The sequence below is a fragment of the Oncorhynchus tshawytscha genome, linkage group LG31 (assembly GCF_018296145.1).
Source record: "Oncorhynchus tshawytscha isolate Ot180627B linkage group LG31, Otsh_v2.0, whole genome shotgun sequence".
Lineage (NCBI taxonomy): Eukaryota > Metazoa > Chordata > Actinopteri > Salmoniformes > Salmonidae > Oncorhynchus > Oncorhynchus tshawytscha.
The window spans coordinates 13,990,444-14,013,585 of record NC_056459.1 but is presented as its reverse complement, the minus strand read 5'-3'; the positions used below and the strand labels follow the sequence as shown (position 1 = coordinate 14,013,585).

Here is a 23,142-nt window from a genome sequence, read left to right as displayed (position 1 = left end):
CATTGTAGTGACTGGGTGTATTGATACACCATCAAAAGTATAATTAATAACTTCACCATGCTTTTTTACGAAGCATTGGAAAACCTCCCTGGTCTTTGTGGTTGAATCTGTGTTTGAAATTCACTGCTTGACCTAGGGACCTTACAGATAATTGTATGTGTGAGGTGTGGAGATGAGGTAGTCATTCATAAATCATGTTAAACATGATTATTGCACGCAGAGTGAGTCCATGAAAATTATTATGTGATTTGTTAACTCTCTGGGATAGGGGGTGGTATTTTCATGTCCGGATGAAAAGCGTGCCCAAAGTAAACTGCCTGCTACTCAGGCCCAGAAGCTAGGATATGCATATAATTAGTAGATTTGAATAGAAAACACTCTGAAACTGTGTGAATGAGTATAACAGTGAGTATAACAGAACTGATTTGGCAGGCGAAACACCGAGCACAATCCATCCAGGGATTTTTTTTTTTTAGGTCAATCTGTTTTCCATTAGTTTCCTATGGCAAGCCCGTTTTAATATAAATGTGCTTGCAGTTCCTATAGCTTCCACTAGATGTCAACAGTCTTTATAAATTGGTTGATGTTTTTCTTTTGAGAAATTAAGAAGTAGCCCTTTCCTTTCTGGGTGTATAGCCAACTGTACTCAGTTGTTTGGGGCGTGTGACCTGAGGCTCGCTCCACTTTCATTTTATCAGCTATTAAACGCAGTTTATCCCGTCTTAAATTTTATTGATTATTTATGTTTTAAAATACTTAAAGTTGGATTAGGAAAGTTGTTTGAAATGTTTGGACGAAATTTACAGGTAACTTATTAGATATTTTGTAGTCATGCTGAGCGAGTTGGAACCGGTGTTTTTCTGAATCAAACGCGCCAAATAAATGGACATTTCGGGGATATAACGACGGAATTCATCGAAACAAAAGGACCATTTGTGACGTTTATGGGACAGGCATGAATTATATCATTATTTCTGAGTTTTGTGTTGCGCCTGGCGGGTTGAAATATGATTGTCATGTGTTTGTTTGATGGGATGCTGTCCTCAGATAATCGCATGGTTTGCTTTCGCCATAAAGCCTTTTTAAAATCAGACACGGTGGCTTGATTATCAAGAAGTTAAGCTTTAATTTGGTGTATTGCACTTGTGAATGTATGAAAGTTAAATATTTCTAATATCTTTTTTTGAATTTTCTGCTCTGCCATTTCACCGGATGCTGTCAAATTGATCCCGCTAAGGGATTTGATCCATAAGAAGTTTTTAAGCACATTTTTACTCCTGAACATATTTAGGTGTCACGCTCGTCATAATGATTGGACCAAGGCAGCGTATGTAGAGTTCCACATATTTTTAATAAATCGAAACTCATCAAACAAAAACAATAAAGCAGAAACGAAACGTGACGCTACTGGTGTGCACACAGGGAACTATCTGTAGACAAGATCCCACAAACACAATGGGGAAAATAGCTCCCTAAATATGATCCCCAATCGGAGACAATGATAAACAGCTGCCTCTGATTGGGAACCATATCAGACCACCATTGAAATACAATTCACCTAGATGACCCACCCTAGTCACTATCACGCCTCAACTAACATAGAGAATAAACAGCTTTCCATGGTCAGGGAAAGCTTGCGATTAGGCTTGCCATATCAATGGAGTTGAATACTTATTGACTCAATACATTACAGCTCTTCATTTTAACTTCATTTGTAGAAAATTCTAAGAACATAATTCCACTTTAACATTATGGGGTATTGTGTGTAGGCCCGTGACACAAAATCTAAATATAATACATTTTAAATTCAGGCTGTAGCACAACAACATGTGGAAAAAATCAAGGGGTATGAATCATTTCTGAAGGCACTGTAGTAGACTACTTTGACCAGGGCCCATATGGTTCTGGTCAAAAGTAGTGCACTATAGAGCACTGTAGCTTTTTAATCTGGGCTAATACTGTATTTGTAACAAAAGCGCCCTGGTTATGTTGATTTAAAGGAGGAGAACTATCCGAAGAATAGCGTGGGTTGCAACTCACCTTCAGAGCTTGGGGGTGTTCGGACCGTGGGCTCTGGCACCAGCCTAAAATAAAGGAAATAACATGATTGATTACAATAATAAAGGTACAGAAAGAAAACAAACTACTGCAATTTAAAGTGATCCAGAACAATTATTTTAGTACGGTTAAAGAGTCATTCATTTTACTTACAATACAACATATTTTATCTAAGTCTTATAATACACTTATTGCACACCAAACTTTCTAGAAATATTACAGCTATTTATATTATTTTTTAAATGTTTTATATCGAAGTCTAATTAATCCCCAGTGTTGACTTTTAAACCCCTTCAAGATTAAGAAAGACTTAATAAAGAACAACATATTAAAGTTCATTTTGGTTTTAGTGCTTTATGTTTGTCAGTCTACGTTAGGGTGAGGTTAGGTTGGTTGGGTTTGATTACCTTGTGGACCGGATGGACGGAGGTCTTTTAAAACAGCTACTGTCTGTCTGCCGTCCTCTCAGTGCGGAGGTCAGCTGGGGTTCAGAGGTCAGGGGTCATTTAGAGTCTCTCTAACGGAGGGGCATGGCCAAAGGGCAGGGGCCACATGGGTCTTTATAGACTGAGAGATAGAGGGCCACACCACCGGAGGGGAACACAGGGAGCAGAACAACAACAGAAACGATTTCCCCCCCATACAAATTCCATACAATTGTGTGAAAGCCATTGCTTACTCTGGTAGATCGATCCAGTACAAAAGCTATGAACAGTCCCTAGGAGTTTCTCCTGGTGTCACTGCTTGTCGTCATTAAAATGTAATAGCACTGTCTATTATAAGATACTCAAAGTGACTCATTGTCAGATAGGCAAGCAAGACAATACAGGTGCCGATGCCATTGTTACTGTATATGTTAGTGTACTGTACTGTTACCTATGCTGTAACACAATCCGTTTTTATTAAGAGATAACATATGACAAAACACACAACATCAAAGACTTAAATCTGTGATTGACATTGTATCAAAACCATTCCCTACAAAACATTACCTGAATTGTAAAATACAAATATGCGACACAGTTCTTACAAAAATTGTGTTGTTTTTGTTGCTGGCATTCAGTTTTAAGGTTTTTCATACAAATAATGTTAACTTTTATGCGGTTTGACATGTTATGATATTATTCAGACGCTAATTCTTGATCAACATGGTCTCGCTCAGGAGTCTATATATTCATTACGGTACATAAAAACCTGTATTAGAGTGAGCACTTCAATATTATCATCAGCATCATTCTTTTCAATGTTAGTTTTGTTAGTTTAGATTATAGTGTTTTTCTATTTAGCTATGTAAATACAGAATTAGGCTCTTGAACACAAACTTACTTCTTTCAAAAAGTTTATTGAGCATCAACCAAGAAGAAAAATGTAAAGGGCCTACATAAGCAGAGAAGGTTGATATGGTACTCAGGCACTATATACACTATTTCTGCTCCCAGACCAATTCTACATGGTTTAACGTCTCAAGAAACGGATTATTACATTGTCTGAAAGCATTTCAGATTTTTAAACCCCTAAAAAAAATAATAGATTGGAATTAATGATTAAGAGCTTTACATAAAATGTTTTGTAGCTCTTGATTCTTTTTTTTTTTTTTTTACTGAAGATTTTTACACACAAAAAAAAGAAGAGTATGGCCTGTGAATGTAGATCGATTAAAGGGGAATTAAACAGAAACACACACGTCTAGACACGTTTTAAGACAGGAATAAAACAGCTGACACTATCCACAATGATTCCACACCATGCTTGTATAAGCCCTTTAACACGAGAGAACTATCATTTACAAAAGGAGATCAAACAACAATATGTATTTCAGGATCGTTCTGTTTTCTGATTGGAAAGGTTTCATTTACAAGGGACACAATTGACCAATCACCCCCAGGAAAAAAATATCTACAATACTTCACCTCTCTACAACTAAATCACTAACATATTAAAGTGACCAATCCCTCTATAACCAGGTCCATGGTATTTAGATATCTACTTGTTTAGGAGTGGGTAGATGGACTAAAATATACACATTATTCTGGTGAAAACAGTCTTGATATGATACCAGGTTTTTTCTGTTTTTAAAACCCACATTTACGATTGAGTGTTTTTATTCTAAAAAGGGAGCGTCCGTATAAAATCCATTACTTGATGACACGTCCGTGAGGGATTGTGCAGGTTGTTGTATAATCAGTTCAATATCTGGAGTAGGGCGTCTCTCTGTACACTCCCTTGGTCGTCCGTGCAGCTGGCACCTTGCCGCGATTAGTTGTCCACTCCTCCTGACCTGCTTTATAGGGAAACAACAGTAAGAAACACTTCTACACACACACACTTTTGTGTAACTCAGATGTTTATGTCATTTTTACCCTGACGTCAAGAGGTTATTGGACAAAATGGTTTTATATTTTCCTTAGCCTGGAACTGAGGTAAGCATTCAGCTATCATACTTCAATCAGGTATCAATCCAGTCAAAAATAGTTTAATTATGTTAAGGTTCTGTCTTCAGCAGTGAACACAAATCAAGCATCATGGACTTTCTGGTCACAAAATCCTTTGAGAGTCTGATGTTGATATGGCTTATCCAACTGGAACAACAGAAGACTCCCACAGCCTCTGTAGTTCAAACAAAAAAAATCCACCAAGAAGCTTGTCATTCACCTAGAAGGATGCATTTAGATAATTGAAACAGAAGATCAAATAGCTACTTGAAAAGAGCCAGTGTAGTAGATCCTAGCAAAAGGGCACAATAACCATTAGCCCAAATCAGACCTCATTCAGGCCCTCTGCTGTCTATGTGCCAAGTGCCTGCTGCATCGATGGCAGCCTTTGTGTGATCTCTAGCCAGCAGAGTCTCATCCCCGGAGCAGAGCTCACAAAGAACAGTTTTTTCCCTGACATGGTCTCTGCTGGCAGCCCATAACCAATGGTTTCTAATTAAACCTGTCACCGTTTCTCTGGCACTCACTTTAGAGAGACAGTGACCAAGGTAACCTTGTGTTTAGAGATCAGCTATGTACCATCAACTCTGTTTATCATTTAAACAGCCCCTTCCTTTGAACTGTCAAACACCTCTTTATTTTGACCTGTTAGAAAGCATTTAGTGTGGCGCTGTTACCCGCTGTGTGTGTCTGTGTGTGTCTGTGTGTGTCTGTGTGTGTCTGTGTGTGTCTGTGTGTGTCTGTGTGTGTGCTTTGGAGGTTAGTTCTTTACACTTTTACACCAGAGTTTACACCAGAAACTTTACACCAGAGTTTACACCAGAAACTTTACACCAGAGTTTACACCAGAAACTTTACACCAGAGTTTACACCAGAAACTTTACACCAGAGTTTACACCAGAAACTTTACACCAGAGAGAAACTTTACACCAGAAACTTTACACCAGAGTTTACACCAGAAACTTTACACCAGAGTTTACACCAGAAACTTTACACCAGAGTTTACACCAGAAACTTTACACCAGAGTTTACACCAGAAACTTTACACCAGAGTTTACACCAGAAACTTTACACCAGAGTTTACACCAGAAACTTTACACCAGAGTTTACACCAGAAACTTTACACCAGAGTTTACACCAGAAACTTTACACCAGAGTTTACACCAGAAACTTTACACCAGAAACTTTCTTGCCACATTATTCCTGTGTGTTAATCTGTATTGCAAATAGGAATATGAATAAGCTCTTCTTTCAGTTAAAATAACAACAATTAGGTGGTAACTTACATTTGTAGTGTGTATTATACTAGTGTGCATTATACACATGTTTTTTGCATATCCCACTTCCCCTGAGACTCACAGCCAGGGATCAGCCATCATTGACAGTGACCCAGGAGCAATGAAAGTTAAGTGCCTTGCTCAAAGGCACATCGACAGATGTTTCACCTAGTCAGATCAGGGATTCGAACCAGTGACCTTCGGTTACAAGCCCAAAGCTCTTACAGGCTCCTAGGCTACCTGCCCTATGTTATGGTCAATTACAAAGTTATCATGGATCAAAGAACATATACTGTAAGTCCTTCATGTTGCAGATAGTGTCTCAGTCTGGTGACAACTGTATACATTTACTGTGAAGTGCTGTAAGAGTTGACATCTGCCAAAGCAAGAGGAGACCTGGGTAATGAGGTGACATTAACGGCTCAGTGACTGAAACAGGAACCATACAGTGCTCAAGTCATTACACCAGAAAATAAAACTATGGTTAAAGCTATATTAGAAAACCAGACGTCAAGGCATATCAGTTACTCTATCACTCATGGTTTATGTACGAATACAGTCGAGGCATTGTGTAGACGTAGCCATGACCCGCTTTATAGAATTACTGTGTCTTTATCAGACATCCCCCAACCTTTATAATAACATAATTGTATTTGACATTGTCAGAAAAATGAGCACTGTCCATATGGAGTTGCGTAAAAGATGTCTAATTCAGTTGTGAAACAGAATAATCATTCAGCAATTATTTTACCATTATATTGACAAAGAACATGCCTCATGTTATCCCATCACCTGGCACCCTGAATAATACTAATGATACATCTACAACAAATGTGTCCCAAAAATGTATGTGGCGCCTACTCAGGGGAATTACATTGCATGTGGGTTTGAAAACCCTTAGAGTCAACTGACGAACCGGTGCGTCAATCTACATAACATAAGAAAAAAATCCCCTTCAAAATCCGTCAGTTTAAACTAAAGATAACCGTCTCAATCTACCGCATCTGCTGATATAGCAGATCCACATCTGCAGTGAAAGGTGGCAGAGCTGTGTTTGCCCATGAAACATCCGGAACACAGGTCTTCTCACGAAAACATCAGTCGCTTCCGAACTGTTTTACCTACCTAATTTGACCTCTCTGTGGAAAGGCTAGACTCTCACCAACACAATGGTATTTCGCTCTACAACCCCCACAAGTGTCAGGAGACTTGTCTGAAGAAGTTACAGTCTATGTGCCAACTTCTGTTTGTAAGCGTCCAAACCGTTTGGGCTACAAACTAATGTGAACCCACTGTGGAAAAGGGGAGATTCTCAGAAACACAATGGTGTTCTAGATTTTGCTTTATGACCCCCACAAGTGTCACGGGACTCGTCTGAAGGTAACAGGCACCGGTTAAAAAAATATTATGGAGGATGAAGATACTTTTGTGCCTACCCAAAAAGAGGTTAAATATGTGTAATAATAATAATATATATATATATTTCCTGAGCTTTCTTATATCTCCTAGCTATAGGACAAACACTTCACTTCATTAACACTTTACCATGTGTTATTCAGTGCATTTACAACATGTTATTCAGTGTGTTTCTCTGGGTTATGGTGGTGTAATGAAACAGCAGGGAGCAGGTTTCGAACCCTCGACCTTCGAGCCTGAGGTCCAGCGCGCTATCGACTGTGCCGCAAAAGCATGCTCGTGCGGCAGAGTCGATCTCCTTTCTTATAAACCCAGGGTCGTTACACTACTCCCTCCTTTCTTATAAACCCAGGGTCGTTACACTACTCCCTCCTTTCTTATAAACCCAGGGTCGTTACACTACTCCCTCCTTTCTTATAAACCCAGGGTCGTTACACTACTCCCTCCTTTCTTATAAACCCAGGGTCGTTACACTACTCCCTCCTTTCTTATAAACCCAGGGTCGTTACACTACTCCCTCCTTTCTTATAAACCCAGGGTCGTTACACTACTCCCTCCTTTCTTATAAACCCAGGGTCGTTACACTACTCCCTCCTTTCTTATAAACCCAGGGTCGTTACACTACTCCCTCCTTTCTTATAAACCCAGGGTCGTTACACTACTCCCTCCTTTCTTATAAACCCAGGGTCGTTACACTACTCCCTCCTTTCTTATAAACCCAGGGTCGTTACACTACTCCCTCCTTTCTTATAAACCCAGGGTCGTTACAGTAGTAAAGGCCAAATTCAATATTTTATCAAATACTTTCCTTCTTAATTTTTTTTTATACCTAAAGGGGTCCAAAAATTCAAAATCAAATAGCTAAATGAGCCATAATGTGACCATCTTTAAACAATTCCAGATGTCAGCTAAGAACCCCCCTTTAAGAATTAACAGCATTCAAACTGCTGATGAACAAAGAACCACATTGAACAAGACAGTATTCATTTCAACAACAATATTTTATATGTTAAAATAGCAGTTAGTAACTCACCGTATGACTCATATGATTCCTCACCATTATCGTGTCCGTACTCATAATAATCGTCTGAGCTGTGCAAGGAAAGAAAGAGGAGATACGCATCAGAATCGCTTTTTAACAATAAAAAGACACGCCTGGGCCTTTTCTTAATAGAGAACAATAGAGGTTGCGGTTTCTACAACACACAGCCATCAAATCATTACCTGGAATGTGAATGACATGAACTGTTCGGGAAAGTGAAGTAATGTCAACGTGAGAAAATGATGTGCAGAATTGATGTACCGTTCCGCTGTATGTAATCATAAAGATATACTCTACATGGCATTACAAACATACGCAAAAGGTCCATACAGAATGTTTCTTTCATAACTATGACTTCCCTCTCTTAGAGGATATCCTGTCCCATAACAGAGGATATGGAGATATACTGTATATGAGAGATGGCACCTGTAATGAAAAATAAAACGGCTGTCTTGAATTGTGGTTCATTTCTTTGCTCTTCTTTATTTATTTCTCAGCGGTGCCCGTTGACTTGCTGACAGAACAATCGTGTGCTGGCATCATTCAGTATCAGACCTATCATTCAGACCCAGAAAGGTAATTCATCATAAAGCTGCCATAGAGCCGACACTGGCGGCCCATCACAGCTGAGTGTCCCCCCCTTCCCACCCCCAGCCATTATCACCTTGGCTGATAATGGAGAACAGCAGAACCAAGCAAAAATGGCCCCAGCCATTATCATCTTAGCTGCTGTATGTTCATCTACCTCAGTCGATCTATAAACACACAGCCTCTTAGCTATACAATTGTAATGCTATACCCCTGAAAGAGGCGAAATATGAGAACTGATTCACACTGACACGTAGCATCTGTTCAGTCAATTGTAATGATGAATTGCATATCATCAACACGTAACATAGATATCTCATCTCTTTGTATTCCCAGGCATTACTAATCAAGCTCTGCACAAACAGACATCAATGGCGCACACAGATGATCGTATTATCACATTCACATTAATTATTAGAATATTACTTACAATTCTGTATTAATATCAGTGATGTATTCGGGGCGGCAGGTAGCCTAGTTGTTAGAGTGTTGGGCCAGCCAGTAACCGAAAAGTTGCTAGATCGAATCCCCGAGCTGACAAGGCAAAAATCTGTTGTTCTGCCCCTGAACAAGGCAGTTAGCCCACTGTTCCTAGGCCGTCATTGTAAATAAGAATGTGTTCATATCTGACTTGTCTAGTTAAAATAAGGTTAAAAAAACTGTAGTGGTAAAAAAAGTAGATAATGGGTAAGCTATCAACTCCAGTGGGTGATGGAGATAAGAACAAACAACCACCAATATGTATGAACTGTATAATTTGCATTATGATGGCATTTTAATGTAGTTCAATATGGAAGATAGGAGATGTTCATATTGAAACATATCTTCTTTTTTTTGTTCCTAACTTGGTTGATGAGAAAGTTATTATGAGAACTTAGTAGCCTATTTTTTGCTCCTGCTGAGGTAGGAATAACGTTAGCTTCCTACTTCATCCCTCTAGCTGGCTAAGTAATATTAGCCAGAGCCTTCATAAGTCTCTGCCGCCAGCTAGCTTACTCGAGCCGACTTCCTCGACCTGTGCCGCAAGGGGGCAGAGCTAGCCATTTGAGAGAGTGGTGAATGTGCTGCTAAAAAGGCAAATCCGGGAGGCAGATATGGGGAACGCAGTGGAACATAACAAACAAAACCCTGTTCATGATTCCACTTGTTCGCAAAGATGCAGGCAAACTCAGTCAGATCAAGAATATAAGTTTTGATCAATGCTGGGAGCAATATTTAGATTAAATTGAAGTGTACAAAATATATATTAGTGTTACTAGAGTACAATAGGTCTATAACAGGGGCACTTCTCCTCTCCTCTCTTTGGCTTAGTGCTGGAGGTGACACAGGCCCATATATACACCAGATCAACACAGAAGGTTGACGTTTATGATTTTCTCATTTCAAAGCACTTAATCATTATTAAACTTTGATTGACAGCATGTTTTTTTTGGGGGGGGGGACTTAAAGACACAAGCTGACATGAACAATTGAAAATCATGTAAGGGGACAGAGGGGGGAAAACGTCCATTGTTGTGGATCTATAAACGTCTGCTTGAGACATTGTCCAGAGAAGGCATTCATGTTGGGTTTCTTCCCCGGGGAGATCATTGACTTGGCATGAAGATTGCATTGCTCACACAGCTCATGACTCAACCAGTGAACAATAACAGCAGAAACAAAGGCAGCCTTTTTCCTCTTATCCAAACTGGATCCCTGCTAAGATGTGAGTGATTATTTATGCTCTGTGTCCACAAAGAGAAGCCAGACGTTGTTATTCAGAGTGTGATGTTTTCCAATCAACCCTCACAGCAGAGGTACCACTGTGAGACTTTCACTGGTGTCCAGCTGCTAATATATACCTGACACCACTCATCATGGCTTTAGAGAGAAAACCAGAGAAAGAGAGAGAGTGTGTGAGAGAGATAGATAGAGGGAGAGAGAGAGCGAGAGAGAGAGTAGGTGTAAGAAATATATATAGAGAGAGTAACAGAGAGAGAGAAAAGGAGAGGGAGAGGGAGAAGGAGAGAGAGAGCAAGAGAGAGAAAGAGATGCAACAAATGAATGCATGTTCTCTCTTTACGTGTCTTGTACACTGTGAAACACCTGACAGGGTTTGTGGTAATTTGATTTCACACCATGTCTCAACACTGGGGTGTATTCTTCCCAGAGCGGAACCCCTCTGAATACACACTCAACTACAAACCGTTCTGCTAAAACGCCCTGGGAAGCTGAGGGGCTAAACAAGCGTCTCATCCTTCCTGTTGGTGTAAAGCTAAAGCCTACGAGGACCAATAACGTCAGTTAGGTCCTCAGAGAGCTGCCAAGTTAAAGCTTTCCCCCTTTAAAACGACGAGAGGAGGACTCCCCAAAGCTGATAGGCACTTCTAATTTCTAGGATGACATTTTGTCAATATCCTCACACCTTTTCTCCTCTATTACCCTGGTCTGGTCAGTGAGTCATCAGGCCTCAGGTACGTCCTGAAGGGCAACGATCCAGGTGAAACTAACTGCTCATGCGCCCTTCAAGTAAAATACATGCTGCATCCCAAATGGCACAGTCAAATGCCTCATAGCACTTTTATAGTGGCCCTTTGTAGCTCAGTTGGTAGAACGGTAGCATAGTGGTTTAAATTCCTGGGACCACCCATACATAAAATGTATGCGCGCATGACTATAATTTGCTTTGGATAAAAGAGATTGCTAAATCACATGTATTAGAAACCATCCATCAACACTTTATAAATAGTCACTAATGGAGTAAACACGATGCTGGGAACGAGTCAGGGACTGAAACAATCCCAACGTACCCAACTGAATTCATTTTTTATGTTGTTTTAATCACAAGCAAACTCTGTAAACATTTCTTAACAGCTAATGATAGAGCAGAGCAAGGAGAAACCCAGAGCAATCTGTCTTAAAGTGCTGGCTGGCCTTGACCTTGATAAATGAACACCCATAGCGCCCATTAGCTAACCCTGTCTCGTGATCAGGAATGAGGGAATCTGACTCCAGACCTGCTCGTCTACAGGTATACCTACTGCCTGGCTTTCAGTTTTACAGATATGTCTATAAATGGCTGATCTTAAGTAGTGATTTTGCCATTTGCGCCGCCACTAAACAGATGGTGGTGTTACATCTGAATGATGTAGTACACGTCCCTGGTGGACTTTGCTTTCTTACACAGCCATTACTCTTCTGTTGCTCTGTGATAAACCTGCAGAGATATGCTAGTACATTTAGAGAGGATTCAGAGGTACTGAGAAGAACAATCTATAATCAGCAGTCATATCCAGAGGAGAGAAGACACTAAATATTTCATAGGTTTTCCAAAGCAAGAGGAAGACCATTCAACATCATATTCAACAGGGTTTCCTCATACATTTCATGCAAATATAAGGGGCATTTTGATAGCAAGACAACTTCATTCATATTGGGGTGGCAGGTAGCCTAGTGGTTAGAGCATTCGGCCAATACCCGAAAGGTTGCTGGATTAAATCCCCGAGCTGACAAGGTATAAATCTGTTGTTCTTCCCCTGAATTAGGCAATTAACCCATTGTTCCCTGGTTGGCCGTCTATAAGAATTTGCTCTTAACTGGCTTGCCTGGTTATATAAATAAAAATATTGACACATTTTAGAGTGGGTACAGTATGTATTTTGTATTTCATGGATTAAGGCTCTGGAAAATACAGCAAATTTACCAAAAAAGACAATAATAGATCAAATATAACACAAAAGGAACTGGACTTGGGAGAATGTGTCCTGTATATTATCCAAAAAGAGGTGGGTGTAATTGAAATTGAAAACTCCCTCAGGAAAATGCTGTTGATTGCTTGTCTCAGCAGCTGATTGCGAAGGCAATCTGCACTGTTGGACCCTTGCTGCGCTGTTACAAAGACGGACTGAATGGTAAACGTCATGGATTTACATAATGTGTGACTATAATCATCTGCTTTGTCTGAATTTGACCCCCCCATGGTAATCAACTTATCGATGGTCAATCAATGTTCAGCAGTCAGGCCTACTGCATTTAAAGTCACCTCAGGTTCAGATTGTCTTGGTGAACGGATGGGCAGGTGACTACATTCTTAATACAGCCCAAGCATGTAGACTGAGGTCGCATCCCAAATGGCATGCTATATGACACCCTATGACACCCAATAGTGTATTACTTTTGACTAGGGTACATAGGGCTCTGGTCAAAATAAGTGCATTATATAGAGAATAGGTTTCCATTTGAGAGTCACGCTCAGTGCTTCATCATGTTCTCGGCTGTGCAATAAACTGGTATCATCCCGAGAGCGTCTGGAATCTCTCCAAAACAGCACCTGAGACAGCAACAAAAAAAATACGTGTTTGGCCTTACAAAACTAAAATATCTCTAGCGTTGAAGCAAATTAGCCTGACAAAACTAAAATATCTCTAGCGTTGAAGCAAATTAGCCTGACAAGACTAAAATATCTCTAGCCTTGAAGCAAATTAGCCTGACAAGACTAAAATACCTCTAGCGTTGAAGCAAATTAGCCTGACAAGACTAAAATATCTCTAGCGTTGAAGCAAATTAGCCTGACAAGACTAAAATATCTCTAGCGTTGAAGCGAATTAGGGCCAAAGACAGAAGTTGCTTGTCAAGTTGCTTGTCAAAAACAAAACATTACATACTGCTGAGAACTAAATTAGAACTATATTGAAATGATAAAATATGCAGGTAAAGTAATTATACAAAGTACCATCTGAGAACTGCATGACCTCTGGTTCTTAGATAGAAATCAATACAATTCTGCTGAACTAATTTACTCTGTTAAACTAATGTACTGCAAATGTTTGCCAAGCCTGAAATACTAGGGAAAATACCAACATGTCGCATATTTCCTAGGCCTAATCATGCCGAGAACTTGTAATAGCATAGCTACTTGATTTCTTTACCCACTATTTAACTGAGCAAGTCAGTTAAGAACAAATTCTTATTTACAATGACGGCCTACCCCGGCCAAAGACAGACGATGCTGGGCCAATTGTGCGCCGCCCTATGGGAGTCCCAATCACAGCCGGATGTGATTCAGCCTGAATTCGAACCAGGGACTGTAGTGTTGCCTGTTGCACTGAGATGTAGTGCCTTAGACTGCTGCACCACTCAGGTACTTTACACAACTATATGCAAGATGGTGTAGCAGTCGGCGTGTGTTTGTCTTGTCCCGTGTTAATGGTTTGTAAATAGTCTGTTTTTCATTTTTTTCGTATATATTTTAATCTCACATTCCATCTACGAACTAAATATACTTTCCTGCAACCCGCCTCAACCAATGTGGTACGGATCTGCTATTTTTTATACCTTATAACTGGAACCTCCATCGCGCTTGCCAGCAAACTAGCTACTAGCTACTAGTCATACTTAGCCAATGCTAGCAGTCTTCACCGTTAGCTTGGTTACCAGCCAGCTTAAGCTCAGATAATTATCTGCCAGTCTGCACAGCGCGATATCAACTCAGAGCATATCAGACTGCCTTTCTCTACCACATCACCGGACACCTGCCGCAAGCTCTGGACCATTACACTGGATCATTGCAGCTAGCTAGCTGCAACCTAGTGGCTATTGTTGGCTAAAGGAGCCCTGCCGATCCATCATGACTGGTCTGCCGACAACAGTGGTAGGCTTGATTACCAACAACGACGAGACGGCCTACAGGGAGGAGGTGAGGGCCCTCTGAGTGTGGTGTCAGGAAAATAACCTCACACTCAACGTCAACAAAACTAAGGAGATGATTGTGGACTTCAGGAAACAGCAGATGGAACACCCCCCTATCCACTTCGATGGAACAGAGGCGGAGAAGGTAGCAAGTTTTAAGTTCCTCGGCATACACATCACAGACAAACTGAATTGGTCCACCCACACAGACAGCATCGTGAAGAAGGCGCAGCAGCGCCTCTTCAACCTCAGGAGGCTGAAGAAATTCGGCTTGTCACCAAAAGCACTCACAAACTTCTACAGATGCACAATCGAGAGCATCCTGGCGGGCTGTATCACCGCCTGGTATGGCAACTGATCCGCCCACAACCGTAAGGCTCTCCAGAGGGTAGTGAGGTCTGCACAACGCATCACCGGGGGCAAACTACCTGCCCTCCAGGACACCTACACCACCCGATGTTACAGGAAGGCCAAAAAGATCATCAAGGACAACAACCACCCGAGCCACTGCCTGTTCACCCCGTTATCATCCAGAAGGCGAGGTCAGTACAGGTGCATCAAAGCTGGGACCGAGAGACCGAAAAACAGCTTCTATCTCAAGGCCATCAGACTGTTAAACAGCCACCACTAACATTGAGTGGCTGCTGCCAACACACTGACTCAACTCCAGCCACTTTAATAATCGGAATTGATGGGAAATGATGTAAAATATATCACTAGCCACTTTAAACAATGCTACCTAATATAATGTTTACATACCCTACATTATTCATCTCATATGTATACGTATATACTGTACTCTATATCATCTACTGCATCTTTATGTAATACATGTATCACTAGCCACTTTAACTATGCCACTTTGTTTACATACTCATCTCATATGTATATACTGTACTCAATACCATCTACTGTATCTTGCCTATGCGCTCGGTACCATCACTCATTCATATATCTTTATGTACATATTCTTTATCCCCCTACACTTGTGTGTATAAGACAGTAGTTTTGGAATTGTTAGTTAGATTACTTGTTGGTTAATACTGCATTGTCGGAACTAGAAGCACAAGCATTTCACTCGCATTAACATCTGCTAACCATGTGTGTGACAAGTACAATTGGATTTGATTTGATTTGACGTAATCATCCGATCTGGTTTCAACAGACAATTCTGTTGCGATGTCGCCGAAGACCCATCTGCTATCCCCGGCCCGCTAGCTTTCTGACCTCTGTGTCTCCCGCTTGCCTAGCGTAAAAGCGCCTACCGAACGGCTCCCTGACTCTATTGCTGCTCATTGGACGCTATGATCACTCGGCTACACAGCTGATGCCTGCTGGACTGTTCATTAACACTGTACCTCGAACTCAGGTCCTGTGTGTGCCTAACTGATCCTCTCTACCCATTCATCGCCATTTACCCGTTGTTGTCTTAGCTCTCATTTGGGGAATTTCTCCCATTCTTCTCTTCAGATCCTCTCAAGCTCGGTGAAGTTGGATGGGGAGCGTAGGAACACAACTATTTTCAGGTCTCTCCAGAGATGTTCAATCAGGTTCAAGTCCGGGCTCAGCTGTCATGTGCCTTTTACTGAGATGTGGCTTCCGCCTGGCCACTCCACCATAAAGGCCTGGTGGAGTGTTGCAGAAATAGTTGTCCTTCTGGAAGGTTCTCCCATCTCCACAGAGGAACTCTAGAGCTCTGTCAGAGTGACCATTGGGTTCTTGGTCACCTCCCTGACCAAGGCCCTTCTCCCCTGATCGCTCAGTTTGGCCGGGCGGCCAACTCTAAGAAGAGTCTTGGTGGTTCCAAACTTCTTCCATTTAAGAATGATGGAGGCCACCGTGTTCTTGGGGATCTTCAATGCTGCAGAATGTTTTTGGTACCCTTCCCCAGATCTGTACCTCGACACAATCCTTTCTCAGAGCTCTACAGACAATTCCTTCGACCTCATGGCTTGGTTTTTGCTCTGACATGCTCTGTCATATGTGGGACCTTATATAGATAGGTGTGTGTCTTTCAAAATCATATCCATCCAATTGAATTTAACAGGGGTGGACTCGAATCAAGTTGTAGAAAAATCTCAAGGATGATCAATGGTAACAGGATGCACCTGAGCTCATAGCAAAGTGAGTCTCATAGCAAAGTGTCTGAATACTTATGTAAATAAGTTATTTCTGTTTTTTAATTTTAATACATTTGCGGGGATGTCTGAAGACCTGTTTTTGCTTTGTCATTATGGGGTATTGTGTGTATTTTTCGGATGATTTTTTGTTTGTTTGGTCCATTTTGGAGTGGGGCTGTTCCGTGGTGGGATGTGGAGAAAGTCAAGGGGTCTGAATGCGTTCCGAAGGTATTGTATCTGTAATCTGATTACAATATTTTTGCTGGTAACATAACTGATTACAGTAACAGTTCTTTGTAATCAGATTACATGCAACTGATGACATGTAATCACTTCCTCCCCAAACCCGGGAATATGAGTTGTGTTTCTCAGTGTGTGTCAATGCTTTCTGCCTTGCTCTGGTCGGTTGTTATGGGTTTTCCTAAATGTTTCGTCACACCACTAAATTGTCTCAGTGTGTATGTGTGTGTGTACAGTATGTGTGTGTGAATATGTGTGTGTTTGTGTTTATACTCCCTGAGCAGTTACAGCTGATTGGGCTGCAGCGGATTCTGTCGTTCATTAAAAATGTTAAATATATATACAGTATTAAAAAAAAAACATCTGAAATTTCCCTCCCCAACTACAACATTTTCTGTCAAGACAGATCTGCCGTAGGGGGTGGAGTTGCAATCTACTTCAGAGATAGCCTGCAAAGTTCTGTTTTACTATCCAGGTCTGTGCCCAAAAAGTTTGAGCTTCTACTTTTAAAAATCAACCTTTCCAGAAATAAGTCTCTCACTGTTGCCGCTTGTTATAGACCCCCCTCAGCCCCCAGCTGTGTCCTGGACACCATATGTGAATTGATTGCCCCCATCTATCTTCAGAGTTTGTACTGTTAAGTGACCTAAACTGGGATATGCTTAACACCCCGGCCGTTCTACAATCTAAGCTAGATGCCCTCAATCTCACACAAATTATCAAGGAACCCACTAGGTACAACCCTAAATCTGTAAATATCGGCATCCTCATAGATATCATCCTAGCCAACTTCCCCTCCAAATACACCTCTGCTGTCTTCAACCAGGATCTCAGCGATCACTGCCTCATTGCCTGCGTCCGTAATGGGTCCGCGGTCAAACGACCACCCCTCATCCCTGTCAAATGCTCCCTAAAATACTTCAGTGAGCAGGCCTTTCTAATCGACTTGGCCCGGGTATCCTAGAAGGATATTGACCTCAACACGTCAGTAGAGGATGCCCGGTTATTCTTTAAAAGTGCTTCCTCACCATCTTAAATGAGCATACCTCATTCAGATAATGTAGAACTAAGAACAGATATAGCCCCTGGTTCACTCCTGACTTGACTGCCCTTGACCAGCACAAAAATGTCCTGCGGCGTACTGCATTAGGATCGAATAGCCCCCGCGATATGCAACTTTTCATGGAAGTCAAGAACCAATATACAGAGTCAGTTAGGAAACCAAAGGCTAGCTTTTTCAAACAGAAATTTGCATCCTGCAGCATTAATTCCAAAAAGTTTTGGGACACTGTGAAGTCCATGGAGAATAAGAGCACCTCCTCCCAGCTGCCCACTTCACTAAGGCTAGGAAACACTGTCCCCACCGATAAATCTATGATAATCGAGAATTTCAATTAGCATTTTTCAACGGCCGGCCATGCATTCCAGCTGGCTACCCCTACCCCAACCAACAGCTCTGCAACTTGCCCAAGATCCCCCCCCCCCATTTCTCCTTCACCCAAATCCAGATAGCTGATGTTCTGAAAGAGCTGCAAAGTCTGGACCCCTACAAATCAGCTGGGCTAGACAATCTGTACCCTCTCTTTCTAAAATTATCTGCCACAAATGTTGCAACGCGTATTACTAGCCTGTTCAACCTCTCTTTCGTATTGTCTGAGATCCCTAAAGATTGGAAAGCTGCTGCCGTCATCCCCATCTTCAAAGGGGGAGACACTCTAGACCCAAACTGTTACACACCTATATCCATCATGCCCTGCCTTTCTAAAGTCTTCGAAAGCCAAGTTAACAAACAGATCACCGACCATTTTGGATCCCATCGTACCTCTGCTATGCAATCTAGTTTCTGAGCTGGTCATTATTGCACGTCAGCCACGCTCAATCAAGGTCCTAAACGATATCATAACCGCCATCAATAAAAGACAGTACTGTGCAGCCGTCTTCATTGACCTGGCCAAGGCTTTCGACTCTGTTAATTACTGCATTCTTATCGGAAGACTCAATGAAATAAGGAATGAAATAACACTCTGATCCAAACCGACCTTGGTTTCACAAATGACTGCCTTGCCTGGTTCACCAACTACTTCTCAGATAGAGTTCAGTGTGTCAAATCGGAGGGCCTATTGACCGGACCTCTGGCTGTGTCTATGAGGGTGCCACAGCATTCAATTGTTGGGCTGGCTCTTTTCTCTGTATACATCAATGATGTCGTTCTTGCTGCTGGTGATTCTACACTCCTCAACACTCCTTCCGTGGCCTCCAACTGCTCTTAAATGCTTGTATAATTAAATGCATGCTCTTCAACGATCGCTGGCCGCACCCGCCTGCCCGACTAGCATCACTACTCTGGATGGTTCTGACTTAGAATATGTGGACAATTACCATTACCTAGGTGTCTGGTTAGACTGTAAACTCTCCTTCCAGAATCACATTAAGCATCTCCAATCCAAAATTAAATCTAAAATCGGCTTCCTATTTCGCAACAAAGCCTCCTTCACTCATGCTGCCAAACATACCCTCGTAAAACTGACTATCCTACCAATCCTTGACTTTGGCATTTACAAAATAGCCTCCAACACTCTACTCAGCAAATAGGATGTAGTCTATCACAGTGCCATTCGTTTTGTTACTAAAGCCCCTAAAGCCCCACTACTGCGACCTGTACGCTCTCGTTGGCTGGCCCTCGCTAGATATCCGTCACCAAACCCACTCGCTCCAGGTCATCTATAAGTCTTTGCTAGTTAAAGCCCCGCCTTATCTCAGCTCATTGGTCACCATAGCAACACCCGCCCATAGCACGCGCTCCAGCAGGTATATTTCACTGGTCATCCCCAAAGCCAACACCTCCTTTTGCCGCCTTTCTTTCCAGTTCTCTGCTGCCAATGACTGGAATGAATTGCAAAAGTCTCTGAAGCTGGAGAGTTACATCTCCCTCATTAACTATAAGCATCAGCTGTAAATAGCCCACCCAACTACCTCATCCCCATATTGTTTTTTTGTTGTTGCTCTTCTGCACCCCAGTATCTCTACTTGCACATCATCATCTGCACATATATAATTCTAGTGTTAATGCTAAATTGTAATTACTTCGCCACTATGGCCTATTTATTGCCTTACCTCACTAATCTTACTACATTTGCACACAGTGTATATAGATTTTTCTGTTGTGTTATTGACTGCACGTTTGTTTATCCCATGTGTAACTGGCCTACCTGGTGAAATAATGGTGAAATAAAAATAAAAAACAACTGATCCACACCTTTAGTGGTCTACATTGGTACTTCTGTTCACATACTGTTGGTGGACGACCCACCAAGACTTGCCATTCGGACATCCATTACTGTTCTCTCCTCTGTACTCTCTTACCTCAGCATGGCTCTCCCCTTTGCTGCTATCTCTACAAGTCCCCTGTGCTCTGTGCTACCTCTTACCTCCACGCTTGTCTCTTGAATTGAGTTTTACAGCTGTTCCTAGGGGATGTGTCTGCCCTTTAAAACACTGTCACAGCTACCCCTGTAACCGCGGCCCTCCTCCCTGTAACCACGGCCCTCTGGGAGCAGCCTGACGGCCCAGGGTCTGTATTCAGGCGAAAGGGACGGGAAAGGGAAGATACGAGAGGCCCCTGTAGTCTTATAGGTGTCAGGAATGAAATAACACTCTGATCCAAACCGACCTGTGTGAGTGTCCATCCTCTGGATGACCTCACCCAGCGTCCAGCAGTTGCAATACAGAGCAACACCTGTCATTCTCCTCATTTACATACAGGGAGATCACCTCCTATCACTAACACAATGAAAGTGATTCTCCTCATTTACCTACAGGGAGATCACCTCCTATCACTAACACAATGAAAGTGATTCTCCTCATTTACCTACAGGGAGATCACTTCCTATCAATGAAAGTGATTCTCCTCCAGTCTCTCTATTTATCTGACCTTCCACCTGCTTAATAATACCCACCCACCCACCTACCCACCTACCCACCTACCTACCTACCTACCTACCTACCTACCTACCTACCTACCTACTACCTACCTACCTACCTACCTACCTTCAGTTAACTCTCCAGAGACTTAGCCCTTTGCCAGTGTTTTAATAATTAGGTTGTGTTGGGTCGATCAATGATTGTGCACCCATATCAGACATGATTTTAAGTTATGTACACAGTAGGTCCCTCAGGACCTCTGGCCCTGGCCTTTTAACTATCCCAAAGCCAAGGACCAAGAGGCATGGAGAGACAGCCTTTAGTTATTATGCCATCAGCCTTTGGAATAGCCTGCCAGGGAACCTGAGGGAGGGCCAAAACTGTGGACATATTTAAAAGTGGTCTTAAAACGCATATTTTTAAGCTTTGCTTTTCCTTAGGGTGCTTTTAAGTCATTCCATTTTGTCATTATTTTATTTTCTATCTTATGTTTGCTGTGCAGTAAATATTTCAGCTTTTATTTTCACCGTTTTTTATTATTGCGTTCCATTCCATGTCTGAAATGTGCTGCATAAATAAAGCTTGATTTGATGATTTGATTTGGGTTAGTGTATTAAATGCTGTAGAAAGAGGCTATGATGGCGCTCATACAGATTGACTGCTCTTGTGCTGAACCTGAAGCTGCCATGGATGTCATGCTGATCTGGCGTTCCAGAATGTTCCCGAAGGTTTTCCCTGTCTTCTGAAATATGCAAATGTCTCCAAGTTGAGAAGAACCGGTAACAGTCTCATGTTTCAAGGTTGTGAACTGTTCATTTTTTCCTTTGAACGTGAATCTACTACATTCATGTTGACTTAATATGATTTTAAAAAAATGTTTAGGCTATTATCAGCAATAACGATTTGAAAAAAGGTTGCATGTCTTGTATTTAGTAGGAATAATATGTCCATCTCAATCATCTCTACTGTATAATAGACATACTGTACATGTCACAAATTCCCAAAACAAACTCTCCAGAATGGCTGCCCAGTTTCCCACCAGGCATAGGGCTGATATCATACTGGAGACACTGGAGAAACAAATGGTCGTAAAAATCTCTGCTTGTTATCCTGCAGCTAGTGAAGTCCTGCCTGCCTGCCTTCCTGCCACCCAGCCAGGGATCTAACATGGTGGCTGTGCTGTGAGCTCCTCAGGCTCTGTGAGACATTGTTAGGGAGACGTCTTGTCCATGGATCCAGTCTAACACTCCCCTGGGCCCTTCCCTGCTCCAGCCCTGCTACCGCTCTGACCTGCTCAGGCTGAGTTTGGGCTCCAGGCTAAAACAGGGCTGCACCTTTTGTTCATCAACAGATCTAAATTGTATGACCTTAAAAAGGAAATTTGCTGTTTTGTATGCACTATGCACTGCAGTGTTGGTTGAACTGTACACGCTGGCTCTGTAGTGTGGGAAATTAATGCTTTAGAAAACAAGTTGAAAGTGCGAAAATGGTTCATGTTCAGATGTCCTTTCAATTTAATTGCCTGCTGTTAGATGTAGTAGGATAACTATGTTGTAGTATATTAAAATATTCATATGTACATACACTGAGTGGACAAAACATTAGGAGCACCTGCTCTTTCCATGACATAGACTGACCAGGTGAATCCAGGTGAAAGCTATCATCCCTTATTGATGTCACTTGTTAAATCCACCTCAATCAGTGTAGATGAAGGGGAGGAGTCAGGTTAAATAAGTATTTTTAAGCCTTCAGACAATTGAGACAGGGATTGTGTATGTGTGCCATTCAGAGGGTGAATGGGCAAGACAAAATATTTAGGTGCCTTTGAACGGGGTATGGTAGTAGGTGCCAGGCGCACCGGTTTGTGTCAAGAACTGCAACGCTGCTACAGTTGGTTTTTCCACAATTGTGCCAGCTCTGGGGACAAACGGAGGAGGGGGTGCATCTCAATATTAGGAAGGTGTTCTTCATGTTTGGTGTACTCCGTGTATACAGTACCTTGATGTCTTTGCGCTTTGCTACAGGGTATCATCCCCATGCATTGTTAAGGGCTGCTAGCGTCTATGATGCTTTTACTCTACAGATGAAAGAAGAAATCAAAGGGTCTCGTCTGGTTAACAATATCTCTTAATAATCAACTGTCCTATGAAATAGGGTTGACTTTTTATGAAAAATAATAATGCATTGGTTTATGAGGAATTAAAAAGATGACTAGTGTGTTCAGAAAGCAAGGAGGGTACTGTACTGTACATATTCATAAATACTCACTGAGAGTAAATAGTCATCCTGAGTGTATATAGAGCAGACTGGTTGCAGTGTTCTAAGAAATTGCAAGAGATCTTTGCTTGTATCGTGTACATGATAAACAATCAAAGCTCAAA

At 41.7% G+C, this 23,142-nt stretch overlaps 1 protein-coding gene across 2 annotated transcripts in view; it reads right to left on the bottom strand.

Moving 5' to 3' along the window:
- Positions 1-3,363: 3,363 nt before the first annotated feature.
- Positions 3,364-23,142, bottom strand: part of LOC112229269 (KH domain-containing, RNA-binding, signal transduction-associated protein 3) — a 152,356-nt gene continuing 132,577 nt past the window's right edge. The window contains exons 8-9 of one of the 2 annotated variants that reach the window (XM_042310585.1): positions 8,217-8,275; positions 3,364-4,339 (exon numbers count right to left, since the gene is read on the bottom strand). In XM_042310585.1, coding sequence (XP_042166519.1) covers positions 4,245-4,339; positions 8,217-8,275 — 154 coding nt within the window. In that variant the 3' untranslated portion in view covers positions 3,364-4,244. The remainder of the gene's footprint in view (positions 4,340-8,216; positions 8,276-23,142) is intronic. The other variant, XM_042310586.1, reaches the window with a different exon arrangement.